We start from the raw sequence: 26681 nt of genomic DNA, 5'->3' as shown, positions 1-26681 counted from the left end.
AAGTGTTCTTAAGAGAAAACATTTTCATCTTCAGGACCAGTGTAGTTTGTTTTCTTTCTTCTTCCTTCTTTTTCTTTTCTTTCTACAACATCTCTCTTCTTTTCTTTGCCTTTCCTTCCCTGCATGTCCCAGCACAGCAACCCCTTCCAAACCTTCAGATAAAACACTCAGCAATAAAACAAGTAGCACTGACATTGGGTGAAACCAAGGAGTGTGAAGGTGGCACTTCATTGAGATGAACGGGGTGGAAAGGTTCACACTTTTCTGCTAAGGCTATCTGCAGACTCAGACAGACAACATTAGGCTAATTACATGGTGGGAAGATTTTCTTGGCAAACAAAAGGGTTAGAAATTCACTCATTTTAACAAAAGCTTAGATTTGGTACTCTATGACTCAGTCATGCCAGTCTTGTTATTTCATCAAATAGCTTGGATCTTGGACACAGGGAAGATATTTTACATGCAATTACATGGAAAAACTGCACTTTAAGCTAAATTAACTTTTCCACATAGCTCCTATCCATGTTCTCATCTTTACAAGTTAGTATTCATTTAAGAGCAGTTCTAGTCTGAGAATTATCTCTGCAAAAAATAGCATGGTCAGAATCCATAGCTACAATTTCTCCACAGACTTCCAGATCAACTCACTTCAATTTAAAAGTCAAAAAAAAAAAAAATCATTTCTTTTTCCCAGACTGCTTGTCCTGCAAATTCATCCTGGAATCTAAAATTCAAAAAACACTATTTTAGCATTGGTTTTCCGCTATCTCAGGAATCATAACTGATAAGGATCTAAAATGTATTCAGGAGTTTTAACTGTCTTAGAGAAAAGAGGTGAAATCAAACTATGTTTCTCCCTACCAGTAAGGCTTCATCTTGTACCCTCCAGTTTATGATGCAAAGAGCCATAATTTGGGGGAGAGACGAGCCTTTCCTCACCACAGAGTGGTGACTGGGAAACCTCCGGGAGATGCTGGGCTCCACTCTCAGGCAGGAGACGGCACTGATCTAAATTGTCTTACACCTTTGGTGAGTTCTGCACCCAGCTGGATCCTGTATTTTGGGGCAAGAGGGAGGGAACTTTCCCTGTCTGTGTAGTAAAAGCAACAGATCACATGCTTCTAATTTTGTGAAATTAGTCCTCCAGGTTCCAACAGAGAACACCAACTCGATCATAGCTTTCAGAAGACTTGCTCAGGGAAATACCTAATTGGAAATCAGAGTCAGACTATTCCTGACAATGGTACCTTTGGGTTTTTACAGAGATCTAGGCACTGGGAAATGCCAGAGTCAAACACTGCTGCACTTTAAGAGTTCAAATATCTCTAGGGGGTAAGCAGTAAAGGAGCTGGCATTTTCCATGCTTTTGGACTTAGGTGTCTACACTTTGCCTAAATTACACTTTCAGTCCCTATATCTTGGCACTGACCCTTAGATTCAGGGAAAGATTTGATGGAGACATGGATGCTACCATCTGGCTACCACTTTAACTAATTCTTGCAAGGACAGAATATTGACAGCCTGACATCGTATCTGATACTGGTGACAGTAAGGTCAACAGTAAGTACCTCTCCATCCCATAATGAGACTAATATTTTACTCAGTGCCTGGTGAAGGCTAGCAAGCAGGCAAGATTAGGCTGGTGGAAGATGAAACTATTATTGGGAGAAGCAATCAAGGAACATTAAAAACAACCTTTGGATAGAAGGAGCATTACTGTGGTTTGCAACCTGAAGGTCTAGTTTGATGCCCAGCCAGCACCTGACAATCATGTAGCTGCATTAGCTAGCATGGGGTCTCTCAACACCAGCTGGTCAAGAGCTTGCAAAAGACTGTCCATCACATTTATTACCTCCTGATTACTCTATTTACAACACGCTCTACCCAGGGAGTCCCCTGGAATCCCCTGGACAAGCTGGGGCTGAATGCAGCAATTTGTTCTGTGCAGGCTCCTACTGTGAGCACAAGCCCTGGGCGCTCAAGGATCTGCACTGGTGAGCTGTTAGTTTTCACCTATAATTACCAAAATGGCTTGGGATCTGCTTGTCTGAGACACACTTGTCTCCCCAGGTGATCAGACTGTCACAGTGGCACTCAGGGGATGAGCACACGCTGTTGCCTTGCCAATTTAAGGAAGAGAAGGAGCTGCTTGCAATGATTTTGCTGAAGAAGCCTCTAAGCTTTGAGATATTTACCTTTAACAGAAAGGTAAAAATCTCTGGAACTTCTTGACTTTTCCAAGTACTCCATAAAATCTAACAAAGCTTTTGCATTGATGATCGCAGAGGTAAAGAGAGGGCATACAATCAGTATTTGAGAATAGGAGAGATTATTGTTCATCTACCTTTCGCTATTCTTCACTTCCGTTTGTATATAAAAAGGACACCTCTGGATTATGCACCCAAATCATCAAAAATGAGGGGCTGTATCTTTTTGGAGAACTTTAAGGAAAAGAGAGGGGAGGACGGGAATGCAGGTCACCAGTAGAAACAAATCAAATGAATGTCAAGATTTGCACTGGCAAAGAAGGGAGTTTGCATTTCAGACTGGGCCATAAGAGCCCTCTGCATTTTCAATTAACAAAAAAACTAATGATCTACTATTTCCAAACAACCCACCTGCACTATTCAGATCAAACACCCAAGCTATCAGCACTGTGAGAACAAAAAATGTAGCCTGAGTTTAATTTTAATTTGGTTCATTTTTCTTTTGGAAAGCATCACATCATCTTAGCTTCAGGTTCCCTTTGCTGAACTCTCTACTTGATTTACATTCATGTGCCACTATAACTGCTATCAAATTTGCTCACACCATCTCCTTGTAGACCCTGAGAGCTGAGCATAGCAAGTTAATGTTGGTATTTTAATGCCTTGAGAAAGAGAATTAAAAGCTGTTCTCTTGGCACCAAATTAACCCCTAGTTTGTTTGAATATAAAGTACATGGCAAAGGGTGAATCCCTCCAGCCTTATCAGATGGGTGAAACACTGCCCAAACATACAGGGACAGAGATAACCAGGTATTTACATAAAAACGTGGGAATACAGAACAAGGTGGAAGAATGGGCTGAATGATGGAGTACAAGCATACCCACCACCTATGGGCAATTACTATTCAACAGGAATGGTCACATTTGTCCTGTGTAATGGATGAACAGCAGATTAACTGACCATGTTTTGAAACTGATTTGGGAACAGATCCTTGAAATTAGGTGAAGTCTGCATAATGAGGTCAAAGAGACTGAGAATATGAGTTTATCTGCTCCAGATAAGAATTTTCTGAAGTCATACTTCAACCACAAAGCCAGCACCCTCAGACCAGCGCAGAGTAACTTGGTCTGGATTCTTGCATTTGACACCTAAAGAGCTGAGAAAGTTCTTCTGATGCTTGTCCACAGTGGGATGATCTACACAGGATTTCTTAGCTGAGCTGCAGGGGCTGTTAGACTCTGACTCAGTCTGCAGAGACTGAGCACCTCAGAAATGTTGAATTCTGATAGGAAGAAGCCAGAAACAGGCTTACAGCACTAAGTTGAATGAGCTACAAGTTGCTGCCTTCTCTTGCAAAATTGTATTCCTCCATGCATAAGTTTGTTTTAATGCTTTAGTCCACTTATGGGAGATTAGAAGAGAACTTAGACTCTCAGTTAGGAACAAAGCTCAGTGATTAATGCCTCAAATGTAATTAAGCAACAGCATGAAAGATGGTTCATACAAGAAAACATCAAGCAGACACAGTTGTGGGTCCTACCACAGAAATTAGATGTGATCTGCAGTATTATCCACATCTGGCTTAGAAGGAGACGGCAAAGCTTCCGATGGCATTATTATTACAACAAATCAGCATTTGTGAAATATACTGACCATAGAACTACAGAATGGTTGAGTTTGGAAGGGATCTGTGGAGATCTGCTCAAAGCCAGGTCAACTACAGCAGGTTGCTTAGGATTATCTCCAGTCAGGTTTTGAGTATCTCCAAGGATGGAGCTACTCTCTATCCAGCCAGCCACCGAATCACAGCTCTTACCTATGCAGGGTCAGCGAGTGCTGTGCTGAAGTCTGGGGGAGTCCACCTGAGAGGGGAGGACAGAAGGAAAGCCCCAGTGCCGCCCTCTGCACGAATGTAAAACCCTGCCTCTCTTCCTCTTTCCTTCCTAACCAGACTAGATGGAGTGCTAAAACCACACTCATCCTTTGTGCAAATATTGCTGTACTCGATGGTTTCAGGATACCAAAATTGGAAGAGCTTCAATCACCCATCACTAGCCTGCACAGAGGTAAAGGGCCCAGCTTGAACAGGCTAAATTTCTGCTGCAGGCTACCTGCGCATCTCTCAGACTGCAGCCAGCCTGTAGCAGTGCGTCTTCCCACTCTGTAACTGATGTGCAGAGCGGTTTCTGCCCTAACATGCCAGTGCGGCAAATATCTGCCTGGCCTTGCCTGGAGAGAATGACTCATCTCCAAGGACTTCTACCAGGAGAGACCCCATGTGTGCAGCAAAATGATTAAAACTGCTTATTATTGTCAGTGGTTTCCTTGGGTTAATAACTCCCTCCTTAATACAGTGGATGTAATTTTTTTCTACATTATATAAATAATGTCTGTCTACTTATCTATTGAAGTCCCTATCTGGCCCCTCATCACCATCCTTTCTGTGCTGTAATTTTAACATTATTAATGGTTATCCATCCTCTGTGAAGTAAAGTAATCTTGACTATACCAGTTAATCAATACTTGGACAAATGAACTGAGCTTTTCCCTGGGCTAGGACAAGTAATTGTAATTATGAGATGTGATCAGCTGGTGAAGTACAATTACTAATAGATGCATCTGGCAGAAAAGTGAAGTTTTAAATATCTATCAAAAGACTGTTGTTTCACAGAGACAGTATTTCTTTAAGTCTAGTTAAGCACTTGTCTAAAACCATTAGCTTTAGCTAACCAGTATCATCCTTCGGAGGAATGACAAGTGAGAGTCTAATGGACTGAACATGGAGAACCCTTGCTGGCACCATTGTCCATCTGTCCATCTGAGCACTGAGCAGAAGGCACTGCATTCGCAACAAGGTCACAGAGTATCAAAGGGAAAACATCAGAAGGCAGAGTGGATAAGGACCTAAGAAAACACTATCAGATTGTAATTTACTACAAGTCTTGAACATTTCGCGGCATCTGCTAGTCAGTATGGGTTAGTTACGTAATCCTTGCTCTGCTTTCTGCATGAGAACCTCACATGCAACTTTACAGAACCTTGGGTAGCAACTAGACATAGGAGACCACAGAAAAATCTGCCTGGAAAATAATCTGGCCTCTTTTTAATTTACACATACATACATACACACACACACTGAAAAAATAAAATTTCAACGGTATTATTGCCTAACTGAGGAGCCAAACACAAGATTAATTACAGCAAATGGTAATTTAAACACAGAAGGGAAGGAGGGCAACAAGATATCCACTTGTTTGTTTGTTTTAATCTTCTTTAAAAATCTAGGAGACGTTAGGGCTTGTTTTGGGCATTACAGATCCCAGCATTGGGAAATACCAGATAGCGAAGGACATGTGCAGGCTGAATGCACTTAGTCAAATGTGTGAAAGCAGATGTATTGTCTGTCATCTTACCACAAAACATTTTTCAGAAATCAGCAAGAAATAAAGGTACTTTCTGTAGTAGCAAATATGAAGCTATCTTCTGAAAGGGAAATACGAGTTACCTTTCATTATGTTGTAGTGCCCTAGGCAACTGAAAATACAGATGCAATAGAGAATCACTGGGAATAAATGCTGTCTAAGAGAGTGAGAGAGAGTGCCAGGGAGACTGGACCTGGAGCAGTCATTCTCTTGAACGCGGTGCTGCTGGAAAGGGAACATTTCCACTGGCACCACTTGCTTACCAACAGAGAGGAAACATTTTTTCCCAGTTTGGTTTCCTTTAAATTCCTGAGTTTCTACTTTCTACTGAGTGTAACAGAATGAAACCACAGAGAAAGCAGCTGTAGCTCCCTTACAACAACGGCTATGTGCAAATTCTGCCCCAGATTTATTTTAAGACAGCATGGGGGCCACTGTGATCTACACTTGTTAGCTCAAAGAGTTACCAAATTGCAAAGGATCATCACAGCATGGTCATCCTTTTGGCAGATCCCTCCTGCTCCTCCATACACCATTTATTTCAGGAACACCCAAAACAGCAGGCTTCACAGACTACAGTCAAGGTTTGCCTGAAGCTCACTAAGGTCAGAAGGATATGGAGCGAGATCCATCTGACCAAATGCAGACACCTATACTGTGGGCAGCTACATCTGAGCTAACTACCCAGAGCTAACTTTCTGGAGAGAAGCACTCATGGGTTATATTTTGTTTCATCCTAAAGTAAACATTCAATAGGTCGAATTTGTCCCGAATATCCTGTATTTACTTCTGTATTCCCAAGAATATGCTGCACTTCTCTGTTTTACAGATCTCTCAAGGAGCAGATTAATTGTACCACTGCAAATCCCAGGCAGGAAGACAGTACACCTGGCTTGCCCAGCAAACCCAGGGCCAGTCTACTGCTTCCAGAAAGAGCACCAGTAAAATCATCCAGAGACCTCAGCAGAAATTTCACTGAGCAGCTTCCTCTATACCAGTGTCTTTGAGGGAGGTAGTACTGCAATTGGCTATCTTTCCTGTTACACATGGAGGGTTCTTCTCCTGTGTACAGGAAGAGGTACTGATAGCTCAGGATTTATAAGGAGCTAACAGGAAAGGCATTTTTCATGTTAGCATCCTACACACGCTATCACTGGGTCACTCCAACTCTCCTCTTACTGATGTTCCTAAAACTCTCTCCTCTACCAAAGTATGCTAGGCTGTTTTTTGTCTACCCTTCTGTCCCCCTTTTGTTATACTCTATAGGAAAAAAGGCAAAAACTCTCTCTGCAGAGTTCCCCTTAGTGTCAACAGGAACTGTGGGCAGGTAGAAGGCAGAAAGCGGCCAGCAGGTGCTGTGAAATTCATGCTCTGCTTTCGTTCTATGACTGATGAGTCCCACTCCCAGCAAGACAGGCCCCTTCCCTTGCCCACCTTGTGTTCTGAGCAACATCTTATATTTCAGCATCCACGCCAACTGCTGTTGCTGCCATCAGTTTAAATGGACTGAAAGCAATTTTAGCATTAACTTTATACTTGTTGTTTATGGTGAGCATAATGGGTACACTCAGATTCTTCCATGAACTGACAGTCTCATCACTACCTAGCACACGTTGCCACAACAGGTAATTGCTGCTACTGATTTCTAGTTTTTCTGTATTTTACCTACATAATTTGAAATAAGACTCGTAAATCCTCAACTACGTAAGGTGCTGCCCTTAATAATACATTCCATTGTAGCCATCTCCTTCTTCCACCCAAGCCATTGCCTCTCACTGGACTTTAAAAACTCTAGTAAATTTATACAGTATATACTTTGGGACAGGGATTACCCTTTTACAACATATTTGTCCTGAATCTCCTACCAAGTGGCCTTGATAAGCTCTAATGTATCACAAAGAGCCAATATTAACAAGTGGTTAATTGCACTCTCCTGGAAGGACATTCCCAGAGTTTTCCTCATTCAAGCACTTTGATCCCGTTAGCAAAAGTGTATGCAGCCAGGGCAGGCCCACAAACATTTCCAGATTAAAAAATGAAACTCCTTATAGTCCAAGGGATTCCTATGCTCAATAAAACTGGGGTTAAAGGCAGAGAAATGTCATCCTGTCTTGTAAAGCAGCTTAGCACATTTACCAAATGCCTCTGGGAGAAGCATCCCGTTTTCATCAGAGCTTTATGTGGCCAATTCAGCTGTAACAGTTCTAGCTACTTTACCATTGACAATTTGACAAGGGAATTCAACCAGGAAATGTTTTGTGAATTCTCTTCACAAACCTGGACAGGGAAAACATTAAATAGAAATTGAAAATTGAGTTCCATTGGCATTTTTTCCTTCAGGCCTATTTTCCCAGGAAATTTAACTTCACTTTTAGAGGGGTGTTCCAATAATTCACTGGAAAGATAACACTTGCTGCATATCCCCTCCTTTCAGCCTTAAACAGCCAGGATTTATACAGTTATTTTTATTCTTTTCAGATACTTCAGCCTTGCCTGTTTATAAAATGTAAGAAGTAGACAGATAATTGTACTATTTCACTAGTAAACAGGGAGCTGAATATGAAACTGAGCTCAGAATTGGAAACCCTGTCAGAGTGTTGGTGAATCATTGTATGAAACAAATTGTTCACTTTCTGTTCAGTCCATTAGCTACAAGGATGGAAAGAATTGCTCTCACAACGCATAATGCTGCAATTTCCTATATTCACTTAGCACTTCTCCTTCCCCTTCTGCAAATCAGAGGCATTACATTTGAGATTTAATTCACTCCCTCTAACCAGGTTCTCATTTCCAACTCAGACAAACCCAAGCTATTGCTTTGTGAAAACGCAACAGCTTTTACATAGCATTCATGAATACAGTGCTCTCCCTCTCCTTTGGAAATAAGGTAATGGCAGGAAAACACAGAATTATATAGAGCTCTCTGTGCCTATTCAGCTGAAAACAGCCTCTGTTTTGATTCTCCTGAGTTTTTTGAGAGATGACGTATCAAAGCTGAATTCACACGAACCCCATGTCATTAGTATGCCTGATTGTGTGCTCAGGTTGCAATGAGAAAATCAATACTTGCCTCCAGTTACCACACAGTTGCCCATGCCTTGTCCTCATGCTTTCAAGAAGTCTGTGTGATCCTTTGACATTTTTAATAGTCCCCAAGTACCAGGCTTCCTAAGCAAGCTATTTAAAGTAATTCTGTCTCTGAAATAGGGCAAGGAATACTTTTTTATTACAACCGAGAGCCCTAACTATCCTGGAGCACTTCACTTCAGCAACAAGACAAAGCATATTATCCTGGAAAGAACTGTGTGTAACCACAGTATTTGACTCATGAGACTGCCACTAGGCTGCCTCTCTCTGCATGGCGAGTCCTGGGTGGAAATAGCCCTGGTGTATGCAACAGTGAGAGCTCAAACATCAGTCTTGATCCACTGTTTGCTGCCACTGGTCTCAGAGAGTGGAGATTGCTAGACCGGACAGCTGAGAATGACCAGCTCCACAGTTCCTGCAGGATGACTGCAATGGGAGGGAGGTCCGGAAAAGATGGTCCTACTGTCTGTGTGGTACTTACAGGCATGATGCTCTGCTTTTTTTTTTTTTTTTCTTCCAAGCAGAAGCCAGGTATAAGAAGGAAGGGTATGAAAGGAGAGCTATGAAATAAAATACTCGGCACTCTCCTACTTCTCTGTACTTCCTTTCCTGCATACCTGCCAGCATATGCAATTAATCCAGCTACACAAACACCGGCAGACAAATCCTGAGGAGCTGCTCTGCAAAAAGCAAGCCACAGAAGTGAGACAAACAGTGGTTATTTGAGGCTACAGGGATGCTACAAGAGCTCTCCTCTGGGACCATGGTCATTTCTTAACTTCTGCCCCATCACATAATATAGCTCAAAAGATTTTTCCCTTGGCTGTATTAACTGTGTTGACCAACACTGTGAGAAAGCAATGAGACACCAGAAAAGATCAGACTTTGTTGCCTCGGCATTTTCTTTTGTGCACAGCATTTTTATTCTAGAAATAATGTTGCAAAAGAGGCTTTTAAAAAATGTCTGCAAATGAAATAAGAAGCAGGCCTTGCAGGCCAGACTCACAGCTATAGCTTCTGCTCTAGCAGACATGGATCTGTTTCAGAAAAGAGAGGCTGAAGTGAGATGTGGAGGTAAAATGTAGTCCTTTTTAGTCCCGCAACTATGAAATCTATTTCAAGCTAGTTCTAATTGAACTGATGGGCACTGGCGATCAGATGCCTCTTGGAACATGTGCTGTTCTTGCAGCAGTAGAGGTTTTGACTCCTCAGTACTCCTCTGATGCAAGAAGCTTGCTCCTTCATAACTTTACCTATGATATCAATCAGATGTTATCATCAAAAGGGAATTCAACCAAATTTATCCTCCCAAACAAATTTTGCTAAGGTGGCAAATCCATTGTGTGCATAACTTAAACTCATTTACCAGTAATCGGCCTCATTAACATCTCTGAATTTAGCAATTTCCTACAAGGCAGGATGCAGCAGAAGGGTAGCATTTCAGGTGTATTCCTCAATTGTCAAACCCTTGGAAAAGACCGTGTCGCTTTTTCAGCATTCCTCTGGTTCCATGCAAAGTAGCAAGAGTGGGTAGAGTGTGCGGTGGCAACAAGAAAAGCTTGAGGCAAAAAGGTGCCAGAACATCAACCATTCCATAATTAATAATCCGCATTATAACCATCATGGAAAAATAAAAATAAAATAGTAACACAGTTCAAAAGGTATTTTGAAAAAGAAACAGAAAACAAATGTGATTTAATATGGAATAAAAGTGATTTGATTTGTGCCATGCTGGTCTCAAGTCAACCACTTTGTCTCCTGTGGGGGAGCAGAGCTGTTTGGCTCTGGAGCGCTTTATTGTTGCTCTGTTATCAGGATCGTATTCATGCTGGATCTCTTGCAGAGGCCAGTGATGTAGGCGTATTTGGTTTGTGTTTCAGGCCATGTGCCAGTTGAACAGGGACTGAAATCCACCTCCTGCAGCTTTGCAAACTTAATTGTTTTCTTCTAAAGTTGGACTGTGGCAACAGCTGCTTTTTCCTCATTATTTTTTCTGAACATTTGAAATTTATGACTACATTAAAAAATGTCCATCTGAATATCCATCACCACTTGCACTTTAAAGCACATGACTATGTAACTGATTTCACATTATTCCACCTGAACTGTCCACTCCAGGCCAAATCTCAAGAAGATGTCACCACTTATTTTTAGTTTCATCTTAACATCTCAGCTGCTGGCAAAGAAATATGAATTCTTATTCTAAGGTGTTGGAGGACCTTTTTAAAGTGAAGACAGTTGTGAAATGATCTGAATAGGCATTATTGAATTCTGATTGTTTTGTATTTACCTACCATTTCTCCACATACCAGATACAAAATGAAACAATGCAAAATTCATGCAGCATTTCAACTTGGGAGAACATGATTTAATCTCCAAGCTCAGTTAATTTATAGGAAATTGCCAATAAGGATGCCAAGGACATCTCTACAGCCCTCACTATATCAACTAGAGGCATTCCTTACTAATAAATATTTGCAAGTATAACCAAAACATCTCTCTCAGCTCCACGTCTCAAATGTACTTTAAAGCCCAGAAGAGGAATCTGTCACTGTTGACCTGTTCTTCACTGAGAAGGCAGGAATTTGTGAAATATCTCCAGAGATTAAGTGATTGATACCACAGAGCACAGCCATTATATAACAACACCAGAATTACTCCCCTTGGCAATACAACCTCTTAACAGGAGGGATAAAACAAAATCAAACAAAGGGAACTGGGGAGCAGCTCCTGAAACAAAACCAAATTATTTTGAAATATGATAATGATTTCTACAGAGATTGAAGGGAATCTGCTGTATTTCTGAAAAGGTATAGACGTTTTCCTGCTGAAACAAGAAGAAAAGTGACCTGGACGGAGAAAAAGCTGATTTCCTAAATGAACAAGCATTGCATCAATCTTTATCTGGTCCTTGAAGTGATACCTGGATGGGACAGCAGGTGTGGTTCCCAAGATCCCTGGCCAGCTACAATGGGGAGCTGAACCAAAGCTCCCTTCTGGAGCATAAAAGAGGGTTTCTTTCCCTTGGAACCAGAGGGAGTTAGGGAGAATAGACTGCTCTGTGCCTGGATGTCACCAAGATATGAGGCTGACGTGTGGCTTGAGCACTCACTCAGGCTCTGGAGCTTGAAAGAACTCCAGGTTCTCCAGACTGTAGAAGGGAGCACAGCTTTCCTGAAGGCCAAAACACTGGCTCAGATAGGATGAAATATATTGAAATATAGGATTTCAATTTTGTTTATAATGTCAAGCAGCTTTAAACCTTGTTTACAAAAAGGACAAATGCTGGTTGCTCACTGTCAGTCTCCAGCTTTTGGGTAGCTGTAACAAGCAGGTAAGTTACACACAGGGTTCTCTCAGATATAAGGCCTATGAACTTAAAGCTCAACCTAAAATAGAGCAGTGTAGTCAATATTTAAGGCTACACTCAGACTATGGATAATTTTCATTCCCTAAGGGGAGATGGAAAGATGAAGAGCCACTCTTTAGGGTTTGTCAAAGACCAAAAGAACAGGCAGAGGTACAGGTGCTGGAGGAAGGCACCACCGTGATGGCTGATCACAAGTACTGCTTTTACAAGCTGGCTTGAGCCCATGGCGAATCCTTTTTTGGCAGCTGGTATAAGGGACTTCAAGATGTTGTATAGCCTGTTCCCTGGACTCACGACAGTACCAACTGCGCTAACACCATTCTGGAGAGAGATTTGTCTAAACTGTTCTCTAAAATATGACAGTCTCTACTGTCTCCCTAGGCAATCTACTCTCCAGTTTCACTGTCCTCGCTGTTACATAACAATCCTCCCTTCCTGCAATTTTAGTCCATTACTTCTTGAGGCTGGAGAACAGCTTGTTCCTTCTGTTTTGCAGCTATTTCTAGGTGTTTGAAAATGGTTATCATGTCTCCCCTCAGCCTTCTCTTCTCCAAACTAAGCAATCCCAGCTCACCAGTTCATCAGGCAGAAGCCAAGCTGCTGCTGGCTGGTGATAGCTTTCAGTAACTGCTGACTGGGCTGGATTTATACCAGCAGCCCTACATGTGAAAGCTTCCACCAGGTTTAGCTCTCTGAGCCAGGCTCTCCTTTCAAAGACGTGAAAATTTTTCTGTGATCCATTACAGGACATTGGTAAATGGACATTACAGTACAGTAAATTTCTAGAATGTACTCCATCGCAATAGGATATCATAACTAGAGGAAAGAAAAAGACACCTTATTTCTTGAAAGTTTGTTGAAAGACTAAACTTAAAACAGACTTCTAAACAGGTCTCAAGAAGCAGAGAGAGAAAACACAATATATTGTGTTAACACTGTCTCCACTTCATCCTCTACCAAATAAATGAAATGAAATGCAGGAACCATGTCTTGGTTTGCAAATGAAACTCGGTATTTGTATTTGCTGCAATGTTTCAGAGTGCTGTTTTTCATTTTAGACTTTGCATGGTAGTAAACACTGCAATGCTTTACATTCATTAAGCTTGGGCCCATTTACTCGGTGCAGGCAAAGCAAGGGCATATATCTCAGACCCATAAAACATCGGTTCAGAATTACACAGGAAATAAATGAGCCTAAGCCAGAAGTCCAATTTCCAGAGTCCAGCTCACTAAAGCTAAACAAGCACCTTAGATAAATATGGTCTGTTTTAAATGAAACGTTAGTGTAATTTGATAACTGTCAATAATTCCCTCATTATGCCTAAATGAGCTTGTCATCCAAGGAGATTGCTGCATGGCTGATCTTAATTTGCTAATAAAAACTGCAGAGAAGAATTTCAGCTAAGTTGGAACTATTTGATTCATAAAAGTGCAGCAGTGCACTTTTTAAAGCATTCTTTCTGAGTCCTGGCTCCTGACTGGCTGAAGCCCAAAACAAGTTTGCTCTGTTAGCCTGTAAGAACGCAGCTTCACTATATAAGAACAATGAGCAATTTTCTCTCTAAATCACTATTATTCCTTAGCCCATTATATTTAATTTATTTTTAATCATGTTGTATAATAGAAATAAAATCATTGGATTAAGCATATATCTAGCAGCAGGAGCCCATTATCCTTTGACAATGTTCTGTTTCATTGACATTATATCTTCATTGTAGACAGTTTCCTTGCCATCATTAGTCCTAAAATGACTATTGGATTGCAAGGGTTTCTCCCTAATCCATAATAAGATTTACTTGTTAACAGTACGAAACAAAACAAAGATATGCTTCTATTGTTTTACTGCTGTGGAATCCTTATTTCAAGCTATTCAGAAAAAGAGAATAAATCCAGATAATGTAAGTATTAAAAGCTTTCCTGTGTAATTCTGATTCAAGGGAAAACTCAGTAATTTTGTAAGCTTTGTATCTTTGTTTCTCTTTGTGACTTTATTTTACTTAAGTAAGCAATAGTACTCCATCAGTTCTTGAACCAAGTAAGATCTACTATTCTTTGTGCAATGATTTTTCAGACTAGATACAGCAAATCTTGGTAAAGTCCATTTTCTCCAGAAGGAGCTACAAGAGGTTTATTAGACTCCATGGGAAGAAAGAGGAAGAAACTTCTATACCAAGGTTGCCAGCAACTCTTCTGTGATAAGTGCTAGTTAACGGAGTAAACACTAACATCAGGAAGTTAAAAAAACTCTTTCAGCATGCTGATCCCCACGGGATAATTCAACAGCTCTTCATTTGTACCAAGGGCAGTCACAGTTAAATCTAAAACTAGATTTTCCACACTGTATTAACGGCAGCATTAGAATGCAGCAGGGACCATCTACAGAAAAGAGCGTTTCCTGTTATCTCATAGTTATCTTTGAGGAGGTGGCAGATTTCCCTATGAAAATTACCCTTACAGATTGCCTCTTATTTAAGGATGTGCTGATACTATCAGGTGGTGCTCTTTTTATGTTGAAACTGCTAGCAACACTTTGGAGTATCTGCATAACTATTTCAGCTGGGAGAACAGCTTCAATAGATATCTATTTTCCACACATGTAGACAAGCTATGACACTTTCACCCATACTGACAGGATCTGCATAAGTCATGTGGTTTCCATTAACAAGGGTCCCTACAATATAGTCAACTCTCTATTATCTGGACTAATAGGAGAATGGAATAATCCAGATAAAGGAAAGACATGCATAATTACTGCTTCCAGATAAGAGCTAGCTCAAATATTTCTGCACTACACTCCCCAGACAGAGCTCGTACTTCTGTCAGAGCTCGCTAACTCAGAGTTTATTAACACAGGCATTACCTGCACCCATCTGGCACAAGCTAGGCAGCTTGGGTGTCTACATGATTTAATCACCCCACAAGTAATCTACTGACTGATAATCATCTTGGCTATAATTAAATAACAACTTCCATATTCACCCTTTTATATGTGCTGATACTGATAAAGTGTAGACCCAGTCATGCATGCTCATGTCAAGGTTGAACGTGGCATAACAAAGAAAGGCAAATTATGCATGAAATGCAAGAGGAGTACCCTCAAAAGACAAGTGATACGAAAAGGCATACAATGATGTAGAAGGGCTTTATGTTCACATCTAACAACCTGGAGTAACAAAAGCATTTCCACTCTTATTCCCAGACAAATGCTGTGGAGTAAGCATACTCAGGATTATCACAGGTCAGAGGTACTATACATATGAACTAGAGCTACCCTTTCTGCAGGAATTGCCAGAGGTTTTATATTGTTTTGCAATTACTCATCCACTTTGAATATTTGTCAGTTGTGAGTCTCTCAATCTGTAATTTCCATAGACCTTCTAATGCTGATACATAGCCTTCCTGATCTTAGCATTGTATGTTGTATATAACATTGTATATAGTATTGTATAACATTGTATGTAAATTGTATTGCTCAATCACAAGAAACTCTCAGTTCTGTTACAGATGTATGGCAAAACATTGCCTTTACCACTGTAGAAAGAAATACAGATTCTCTTACAAAGAAAATGGAAAATTCTGCAAATATTTTTTCTGGACTCTTATGGGAGGAAAGGGTTTACAAAGAAATAAACTCAGACTCTTAATGAAATAAGCAACACCATTTCTTATATATTACATTGAAGCAAATCATCTCCTTAAGGAAACAAAACCATTGCCAGGCAAGTTTTTAATCGTGTACTTGTACATGACATTGTGTTGAGGAATTGCTGGTTATATACTGCCACATTCCATGTTGCGTTTATGAATTAGCATTGCCTTAGTTTGTTTGCACATTACAATTAGACAGAGCTACATAATGACGCAAGCCACAGGCCAAGCTGTAAAGGGAAAATTGATGCATTTGAAAAGTTAGCCATACCATGTGATGTTACTAGACCGGCTACAGAAAGAGCAGCAGACAGTAAGTCACAGTACCACAAATGTCAAATTCCTAAATATCTGTTCATTTTGCTTAAAGCATCACATACAGTGTTTAGATCGCTCCGGAGATCCTGAACAACATTTTCTATACTCCTGGTATCTTTCAGAATCTCAATGCTCTGTGTGTACGGATTGAAATACACAGAAAAGGGACGATTGATTGATTTGGCAAAGTCCCTGAAAGAAAAAAGAAAATTAATACCTCTTTTTTCTACCACTAAAGAAGAGAAAATTAGATTTTGGAGTCAAGGGAAATAATTTACCTCATCTTCTCTTTGGCTTCTTCAAAACTTTCTGAAACAAAGTAAGCTTCCTGAAAAGTGGTGATAAGGCATTCTTGCAAACAGGTTGTCTTTGGATCAAATGTTTTCACGTTGGCCTTGTCGGAGAGAGCATGCTGCAAAATACATTACAATATCTTTCAAACCGTATTTTGATATCCCTTAGTATCTATACAGTTGCATACAGCTTTTATTTCGTTGTGCTGTATGTCTGACGTTAGTTGGTAGCCTCATTTGTTTAACACACAGTGATCTTTCAGTGTGAATAGAATAAATCACTTGCTACTTAAGAAATCTTTTTTTCAGACACTGTCATTTTTTCCCCAAAATAATTATTAAAAAAATCAAGAGCAGATTAGAAAGGTACCTGCCATGCAGGCATCTAGACCTACATCTTCAGCTGGAAAAAAGTCATAAAATAACCATTCCTGAAAAATGATCTACACAACTACAAATATGTATGTCCCCAAAATATCACTTAACTGTCAGAATTGATGATCATCTTGGTAGAGCAACTGAGTGTGACCAAACCATTCACATAATCTGTGCATCACATTTTCAGGCCAAATTCAAATGCTATTTTCCTGACATTGAGTTTAAGAGTGAAACTATGTATCTGAAAATCCATTAAACAATGCCTATGGATTGTGTGCTGATGAAATGTATTACCCTTCTACCACATTCACCCGAACAATAATGCTCCGTATAATACAGTAAGGAAAAAAGAACTAAATAAGCTGGCACAGATATGTACAGAGTAGATGTTAGGAAGACAAGGAATCAAGTATTGCTACCCAGAGAAGAGATTTTGGATTAGCCTTACTCTTTATGTGACTGGCATAAGCCGCTAAAAAGGACACAGAGGTCTCAAAGCTAAAAACTAAGCACTGAGACATTTTACAACAAAATCTTTTTCTAGCTCCCCCTTCCACTCGGAGTTTATGGTACTTGTATTAGTTTTTGGATCTACCTTAACCTTTAGAGCACAGGTATTTTCATTCTCAGTGCTCTGACAGAAGTACAACCATAGAAAGTGAGCGTATTTAAGTCCACTTCCTTTAGTCCCCTAATATCTATCCATATCAAGGATGTGTGTGAGAAGCATGGAGAAATGACATGGGGGGAGCAGATCCCTGAGATATGAAGGTGCCTCTTATTTCTTTATTTTCTTTTTGGGTGGACATTCTTTGGAGCAGAGCAGTACCTTTAGGCATTCGCCCCATCTTTTATCTGAGTTGTTCATTCCTAAATCTCTGTGAAAGACTCTGAAAATATCACACCAGCTCTCAACCTGCAGTCTCCAAATAACACAACATAAAACTGGAACAAGAATCTCTTCTTCCCACTTTATCTCTCTCCAAAAATAAATACATGAAAAATTAATACATGGAAACTTAAAATGTTGGGGAATTAACTTCCTTCAGTACATGTAACTGTTCCTTTTCACTAAGTTGACTGTTTCTAGATACCTATCAGTTAAACAGGTTTAAAAGCAAAACATTCAAAAAATGGCCTATCTTAACCAGCATCCTCTTACAAATGGACTGCAGAACAGGCTCACCTTATCTGGTCCCCATCTATATCTTTGTTGCCATCATCTCCTTGCAGAGCCCTAATGTGCTTGAGTGCCTGTAAATTTAGGCATTTACCTCCTTCCATTGAACTGAATTTGCTTTTCTTGACTGGGAATTATAATAGGTTTCCTGGGAGGTTAACCATGGATAAAAACATCTGCTTTTAAGGTGACTTTTTACTTCCAGGTGGGGCCTGATGCCTCAAGTGTCTAAAGCACTAAGTTTTAAAACTCTGAAAGGATTCAGGAAAGCCCTGTGCAGGGAATCAACAGAATGCTCCTGACGAAGCTTTCTGTGGAACTGAATCAGTAGCTTACTAAGTCTGGCTCATGAACCCTTTTCTGTATGCGACAGCTTCAAAAGAAAGGGTGAGGTTGTTCTCCTCTCCTCTTCTCCTCCACTCATAAATGGCTTCTGATGGTACAAGCCCACTCCTTGAACAGAAGGAGGGGACTGAAAGCTAGAGAGTTGAGAAGAGGATTGAGCCTGTGGCTCCCACTTCATGAACAAGTGCTGTAATCACTGAGCCTGTTCATAAAAGGGGAGAGTTTAAAGGGAAGCAGAAAGATAATTCTTTGTTATATCACACTGGATGTGCTCTGAGAAAGCACTTCCAGTTATTCTTCTCAGCTTCTCAGTTTAGTTTACACCTGAGCAGAGCTGCTGCCTCACAGCAACTCTGCAGAGAATGGGATGTGCAGACACCAGGCAAGAGCACGCCTTCAGAGTTAGGTGACACCCAATCAGTTACTCTTAGCATCACAGTTTGGGACTGAAGTGCCTAAATTCTGCTGAACTCCCACCTGAGATGCTTATATCCCTCCTTGGATACAGCTTCTGGGCTTAGATCAATTAGGCATTACAATGGTGACCACTGCAATGCTAAGTATCTTTGCAAGATGGAGGTTTGAAATTGTGCAGCCTGGCATCCGTTAAGTGCACTACTGAGTTGATATGGTGACACCAGCAATGCCAGGATTCAGCATCAAGGCTGTAGCCAAATGTTCAGAGAGACCATAAACTCTCTAGTTTGAACTAGGATGGTCAGGACACTGACCCAAAGCAGAACTAGAGTGTTTTTCAGAAACATCACAGTGCTATGAAATGTTAGTCCTTGGGTACTGTAGGGGCATTGTGAAGTAAAGAATATCAAAGAAAAGCTTTGTCTGCTCAGTCCAAAAGCTGTTAAGCTCAGATCTGTATTTTTTTTTTAACAAACGCTATTCACTTATGTTTTGTTTGGATGTGTATCTTTACTGAACTCAAATGCGTAAATATCTAATATGGATTTCTCCCTCCTAAACCTCTTTACTCATCCACCTTCATGAGATGTCAAGGCTAATGTTCATATGGATCACAGTTTTCAGTCAAATAGAACATCTCACCATCTTGTGGAGTTAGGGTAATAACCGTCTTTAATAGTCCATTTACATAAGTTTCAATGCCTGTGCTAACACAGTTTAAGCAACAAGAGCTTGGAGTGAAACTTCCAAACTGATCTTCACTGATTCCCAGGAAAAGCAGTAATATTGGACAATGGGACAGCTCAAGAAAAAGACAATCCCCATTTAAAAATTGCTTTAAAAAAGCAAAACCTTCAGTTAGCAGGTGGGAAACCTGAGATGAGTTATAAATACTGCACTCTCTGGGGAGAACAGGGGTGTGGGCAGAATAAGAACACAGGTGAGAAATTGCCTGTATGCCAGTAGTGATTTTATTGCCTTGCTATTCTGTTGGAGAATTCAAGAGTCTTGAAAAAATATGCTCTTAAATGGCTTTCTGCTTATCTCTAACATAAGATATTTCCAGATTTGTGAGCTGATGCTACCACAAATTTTGCATGTTATCAGTGTAACTTTATATATTGTTTAGAGAAATAGGAAGAGACTCTCCAGTTAAAAGGAGCAGCAAAATGAGCATCTAGCACCATGAGTTTTCTCCATCGTCTTCATCCTCTTCAGAAAACAAACCCAAAACTTGTATTTGAATCCATTGCCTTATCTTTTTGGTTATAAAAAGGGATAGGCTAATCTTGCTTATTCTTAACATCAAATATCATTAAAACAAGACATGACTGGATATTGTATTTGATTTAAAAAGGAATACAAAAAATTTTGAAGTCTGACTCTCTGCTAAATATAGAAGCATGTAACAGGGACATATGATTTGATCTACAGCCACCTGAAGTTGACAGGAAGGCTCCTTTAATGAAAGGGTTCAAGAGAGCACCATATAAAGTAAATGGATTAAAGTTTCCAAAGACATTTGGACTGCCTTTCAGAAATAATTTTAGTAATTGAAATGTACATTATTTCTACCTTATCTCTAAGCCCCAAATATATACTGTGTAAGAGCGTTAGCTAGAGTTAACCTGACTATATTAGGGAGAATATTTTATAACTACTTACTATATTATTCCTTCCCCACCAGGCTTCATTTTTAATCTTATCCTTCTCCTTACTTTGTTGTGCTTTCTGCACTTTGTTTGATGCTTCCACAGCATGCACATCAGGATTTGTATCTTTCAGTACCTGAAATTCTAACTCTAAATACCGAGTGGGGAAAAAAACTTCAAGGAAATCCTATACTAATAGGCTGGTCACTTTATTTCCCTAGCTTTTAGTTCTCCATTGATAAAGCTGTTGGCCAGATTTGCAGGGTGGAGTAGTGTAACATAGAAATAGGGATGACTGAACAAGCCATTCACTCATCTAAAAGGCCCAAATACTGCTGGCTACTTCCACCCTGCATATAATGCTACTCAGTTATTTCTAGGTGTTATATGTAAAACTGGGCACTGTTTTGTTTCCTGTGAATACTGTGACACTGAAAAGAGAATTGATGTGGAGGGCAACTGAAGAAAGAGCTTTTCTTCTTGCTGACAAAAGCATAGTAATATCAAATGTCTGTAAAGTCAGGGCAAAAAAAATCAAGACTGAAACAAGATCTACCTTCCTAGTGTTAAGGATAAATAAATATTTGAATGGTTTCACAGAGGACACTGTGGCCCCACCATCACTGTTATCTTAAGAATAGCAGTAGTTATTTCTGAAAGGACTTTTGCTCTGTCTCCTATGAGAATTACAGGGGTGGTACATATGGGGGTCAGACTTCATGGTCATGCAATCCAAGTTCCCTATTCATCCCCATTCATCACAGAAATAGCTGGTATTGTTCTCATAATGTTCAGAGCAATTGCTGCTTCCCATTAGCATCTCTGTTACAATCAGGATATTGATATCATCAGGATCTCAACTACAGACTACTACATTAGCATTATCTTTCAGACACCTGCAGGTCAAAGAAGAAATTTTCCCTCCCAATGGGTGCTAGGAGATAAGGGCAGAAATAAGAAAGGTTGCTTTCCAGTAAAACATCAGAAACTGGCAATGGCTAGACACAAGATAGGAGACGTTGTGTCTCTACTGGTTGTGCACCAGTGTTATGAGGTGCCCAGATGCACCTGGCTGATGTATTTTGTTTCCATGAAGCACACTGACTGTCAGATTTGTGGTCTAGAAAGAGCTTCTACTTGGTCAGATTAGCAGAAACTTCAGTAATTTTGGCGGAGGAGGATTCCTTACCTTCTTTTCTACTCTGGAGCACAGAGCTTCCACAAAGACCAGTGGCCATTTTTCACCTTATCAATTCCTTCACAGAGACTACGGGTACTTGTAGTATGGTGCTGTTCTGTGCCTGCAGCACACAAGTGCTTAATCTCTCAAGAACTGAAATGTTTTAGTCTAACTTAAGTCCCTGTGCTCAGTACATGCAAGGTCTGGGTGAAATTTAATAGTCTGTGATATACAAGAGGTGAAACCAGATGATCTAATAGTCCCTTCTGGCTTAACATCTATGAAATATATATGTATGTAAGAGAAGCATATAATATTATTGATTTATGGCAAAATTATTATGATATATGGTCTTACCTTTGAAGCAGATCAATATAGCACATTAATGTGCACATTATATAATTTTTATTGTTGCTTTTCAAAAGGATTATGCTTTGTCTTTATACCCTGGGATTATTGCTGAGTGAAGAAATCAGATTTGGGATCACAGCTAAGATTGCTGTGTGGGAACAAAATATGCATACTTGATAAGAATAATGTGTTTGTTTGTGACATGGATGGTATAAGATTTATTAGGTTGTTGAGTATTCATTTCCTTGCTTTTATGCCTTTAGATTTTGTAAATGACATAATAGGCATTTTCAGGGTCATCGCTTAACAACTGTAACTGTTAGTTCAAATGAAAGGCCTGGGTCCCTGCTGAACCATGCACAGACTTTGGGGCTCAGCATTGAATGTTGTTGGGACAGAAGAAAACAAGTGAGACATGTTCATGTCATTGTGTTTAACCATCTTTGCACTTTGGGGACAAAATATTGCCAGGCTGTTACAGCAAAATGCTTCTGTGGCTGAAGTATGTACTCAATTGAGAAAAACTGTAATGCAATCAAAGAAAAGATATCCGAGAAAGTCCTTTTCTGTGACCTTTTTCCCACTACTTCTTTTAATTCCCTTCTGCAAGCTTACTAATAAAAGCATAGCAATTTGACTAATGAGCTTCAGCCTGAACGTTCTCAATTAAAGGTGAAACAAACACCAAAAAGAGACTGAGATACTACTGATAAAGTGCTAAGTGGAGCTGGTTACACAGATATATAGCAGATTTACTGCAAAACAGTTTGTAAACACTATTCTATATATGCTTTCTGAACCCAAATGTTTAAATGAAAAGCCACCAAGAGCTCATTTGGGTCCCAGAACATAGTATTCCTTCATCTCCTTCCCCTTCCCTCCTATCTTGCCAACAGAGATGCACTACTTCTCAAAATATTACACTTGTGGCAAAATACCTTTGCTTGTTTCTTATATTCTTCAGGCAGAAAAAGAGGCACAGAATATTCCACTACAACTACTAACTCAATGCACTTTTGTCTTTTTAAGAATAGAGCTCTATGTACTGTTACTTAGGCATACACTTTAAGTTTAGCATGAGCTTAGATGCATGCCTGCATTTTAAATATGATTAATCTACTGAATCAGTATCTTCATAAATACTGTTCTATACCTAATCCACTGAAATACACTGGATTATCCACAAAAAAAATCAGGTCTTATTTCAAAACAAATTTTTGCCTATATTCAGAATAAGTGTTTTTCTTCTAAACAAAGTATCCAGAATCTAGGACATCAAAATCACCTTACCTACTAGAATCTATGAGTTTTAAGATTAAGAGGCCTCCATTCACAAAAAATGCAAGCATCTCATAGGGTACTTACTTTTTAAAATTCAAATAGAAATAAGTTTTGTAATTTATAGCTGCTGTGGTATTTCAGTCCTTACAAATCCATTTCATGCTTCAGGTGCCAGCTGATTTTTCAAAATTCAAAGTTTTCAGGTCAATATCATATTTTAAAAGTAAGGTTTTTATCTTGAGAACTATTTTAATAGTTATTCAAAAATCAAACTATTTACATCCTACTATTATTTTGTTATGATTAAAAGTAAATTGTTTCTGCTTAAAGGGCATATCAACCCACATACCTTTAGTTCTCCAATAGAAGACAGAAGTCCTGCCCCGTAAGCACGTAGTTGTCCTTCTTGCTTGCAAAGGCCAAATTCAATAGTAAAAAAATAGCACTGTAAAACATATAGGTATAGAGTTACATACATTGCAGTTGCAAACAAGCACTTGAGCAATGACAACTGGTTCCATATTCACTTGATTGCCCTACTTCTCCAGAATTTCATGTTTTTTAAATAAATTCAGATGAAGGATGTTATTACTGCTAAGTATTTTAAATGCCATGTTCTTCAGTAAAGGAGGTTTGCACAAACAATGTGAGATTCTGCTTTTTGCTTGGCACCTGCAGAGTTCACAAGAACAGCCAGCTAGGAACAGACAAGCAAGGTCATTTAGGTGTCCAAGGTGCAGATAGTAATCTGCAGAGATTTTTGAAACCTTCTGAAATAGATGATATGCCTTAAAAGAAAATCCTACACAGTCCTTGTCTGCCTCTCTAGGAACCTCTGAAGATGTGCAACTCAGTTCAGAGCACTCAACTGTAAGCAGATGGTGATGTTGCTTTGAGTTTGGCATGTGTTTAAGTGCCAGCATAGCAGTACTGCATTGAACTTTGCTGTATTCAACTAATGAAGTTAAATGTTAGGGGACCTTGAGCAGCACAGTTATTCCAGTATCCACTAAATGCAAAAGCAAAGATGACAACCATTTCTGTTCCTATGTTACTCAACTTTTGTTATGACACATTAAGATTGTTTTTGTTAGATCAAACAGATCAGATTAAGCCAGTAACTATTTCTACACATAAAGCTTTTAGGAAGCTAATTTCTGACTTCTACAAAAATATCACATGTATATTTATGTTTATTACATTATCTGACAATTTCAGTATTTGTGCAAAGGGACATAACTCCACTGAAATTAAGAGCTGTATGTCTTCACATGAAATATGAATTTAGACTACAGTTTCAATTAAGTATGGAACAGCTACTGTGGGTGAAGCTTATATGTGCTTTTAGGATAAGCAACCCAGAATTTGATACTTAGTCTGAAGTTTTTCTGAATATCTTGAGAACTTTATTTTGTTTTTGCCATTTCCACCTTCTCCTAAAACTTCCACTCTTTTAGGCTGAGTATCAGACTAAATGCAAAAGAATAGAAATTAACAGCTCTTTAAAGTTCAGCAAATGTTTAGAAATTGAGAACTAATTAATTTTTCTTTCTCATAAATAAGTTCCTGTAGGGCCACTGATTTATGCAGCATGGCACTATGTAGAAATGTGTGATAAAAAAGAATGAAAACATGAACTTTGTGTCTGATCCAAACCTGCTGAAGTCAACTGGGAAGAAGGGAAGATTCCAATGACTTTAGACGTTTTGAGTCAGGTTCCACTATAGGAGTCAAAGGCACAGATATCCACAGGAGGAGGTGAAAGCACAGGATTGTCAAATAAGAGATTGAAGTTCTACCTCTGACCTTGCCATTAACTTGCATAAGTCAAGCTGGGATAATTTTTTTTATTAGGTGCAAGCAGCTGATGTCACCAATTAGAGGAAAACCAAGGCAACTGGTTTCCAAAAAAGCTGTCTCAGGAACTTTAGCCAGATACGCAAATGACACAGAAGTCTAACGTAGGACTTGAATGAAGCTGAGACACCTACCACTAAGAAGAGTACAAACTTAGCTTTCCTGCCTAAACATTTTGACAGAAAAACCTTTAAGGGAGATATACTCCTGGTTCTGTACATGCCGCCACCATCAAAAAACAGCTCAGCTTTATGCCTAAATCCTACTAGCCACTTTGAACTAGCCCCCTCCCTCTCCACTCTCCTAGAAGGATGGAACTAATAGATATGCTCTGAACACAAACAACCTGACAGACATACAACAGGACTGGGCTGCTCATAAAACCTGGGGATCACAGTCATTTTCATTCTTGAAATGAACAAACTGCTAAAACGGGGAATCTGGTGTTTGCCTATCATAGAAGATCTGTAAGAGTGGCCATATGATGTAGGATACCTTTACTCTAGACGTCCCTCAGCTTGAGGAAGATCAAACCAATGCCATGCTGTTCCCAGGAGAATGTTCCATTCAGCATTTAAAGCCAGTGGAGGGAAGCAAGAAAAACACCCTCTACTTCTCTGAAGATGTGCACTAACACGGAAAGGAGAGGTAAAAGGGAGAGAGCTAACACTAGCACGAGAGAGCTGTCTCTGCAGCCCAGAGGTAGGGTGTTCACAAGAGAGATGGAGACCTGGATTTCACTTCACCTTGGTGGATAAACCGGGGATAGAGAGATCTTTCTACTAATGTTGCAAGAATTACTACTATTATTATAATAAACAGGATTCATATTTATAAGCATATACTTGCTGATGAGAAACTACCTTTAGCATTGGTAAAGACTTGCATTCTCAGTATAACTAATTTAAATAAAATACATACAAAATGACCAGACGGTAAAACACACGTCTGCCTACTACTAACTTGCAGTATTAAGCTACAGTCTTCAGAAAAGCCCTTCAAATGAAAAGTTGATTTTTTGATAAATTTACTGTATGCAACAACTACAATATCTGTATTTTAAGAGAACTCTACTTAGCTAAGAAAACGAGATAGCTCACCCAATGCTGCCATCTTCAGATCATTAGTCAGTAATACATGATTTCCCCCTCACACGCACATACATACACACACGCACAGAAGGCCTGGTGCATTATGAGGCTCAGCAGGCTGTGGAAAACTATTCTTTCAAGTCTACATGCACTGAAGCATATTGATAAGGAGCTTAAATATTAACTATATAGAGCCACATTTTATAGGCTAGAGGCATAAATACCTGCTATGTGTCTCTCTGTATGGTAAATTACAGTAACTGTAGTATTCTATATTATATACAGGATAAGTGCCACTGCAGTTGGAATGACTGAATGAAGACATGCTATTCAGAAGAAAAAAATTAAAAGCCTTTTCTGAAGGTAAATAGCTGATTATTACATGTAGGGTGGTAAATACAGGCAAAATTGGGGAATGCAGGCTCTCATGTTCTGATTTTCAATCTTTGACCTGTCTCTGGCTACTAGGTAGCCTAAAACCTTCTGCTCCTATTTACCACATCATAATACGCAACGTAAAGAAACATAAATACATTAGAAATGCATTAGTGGCCATTAAGAAGCGCCAGGACTATGCTAAATACAACAATGTTGTCAGCTTTT

The 26681-nt window shown here is 39.5% G+C and overlaps 1 protein-coding gene across 7 annotated transcripts in view; it reads right to left on the bottom strand.

Annotated features, from left to right (window-relative positions):
* TPH2 (tryptophan hydroxylase 2) overlaps nucleotides 1-26681 on the bottom strand; it is a 97613-nt gene that overhangs the window by 32219 nt on the left and 38713 nt on the right. For 5 of the 7 annotated variants that reach the window (XR_010388410.1, XR_010388413.1, XR_010388416.1 and 2 more), the window contains exons 9-10: nucleotides 23480-23575; nucleotides 16332-16465 (exon numbers count right to left, since the gene is read on the bottom strand). Coding sequence is in view for 2 of the 7 variants with exons in the window: in XM_026100300.2 (XP_025956085.1) it covers nucleotides 16071-16245; nucleotides 16332-16465; nucleotides 23480-23575 (405 nt within the window). In the remaining 5 variants the exon portion in view is untranslated. Of the gene's footprint in view, nucleotides 1-15210; nucleotides 16246-16331; nucleotides 16466-23479; nucleotides 23576-26681 lie in introns of those variants that run through there. The other 2 variants (XM_026100300.2, XM_064509142.1) reach the window with 1 other exon arrangement.

This window comes from Dromaius novaehollandiae, chromosome 1 (genome assembly GCF_036370855.1).
Source record: "Dromaius novaehollandiae isolate bDroNov1 chromosome 1, bDroNov1.hap1, whole genome shotgun sequence".
NCBI classification, from domain to species: domain Eukaryota; kingdom Metazoa; phylum Chordata; class Aves; order Casuariiformes; family Dromaiidae; genus Dromaius; species Dromaius novaehollandiae.
This window is presented reverse-complemented; position numbering and strand designations above follow the sequence as displayed.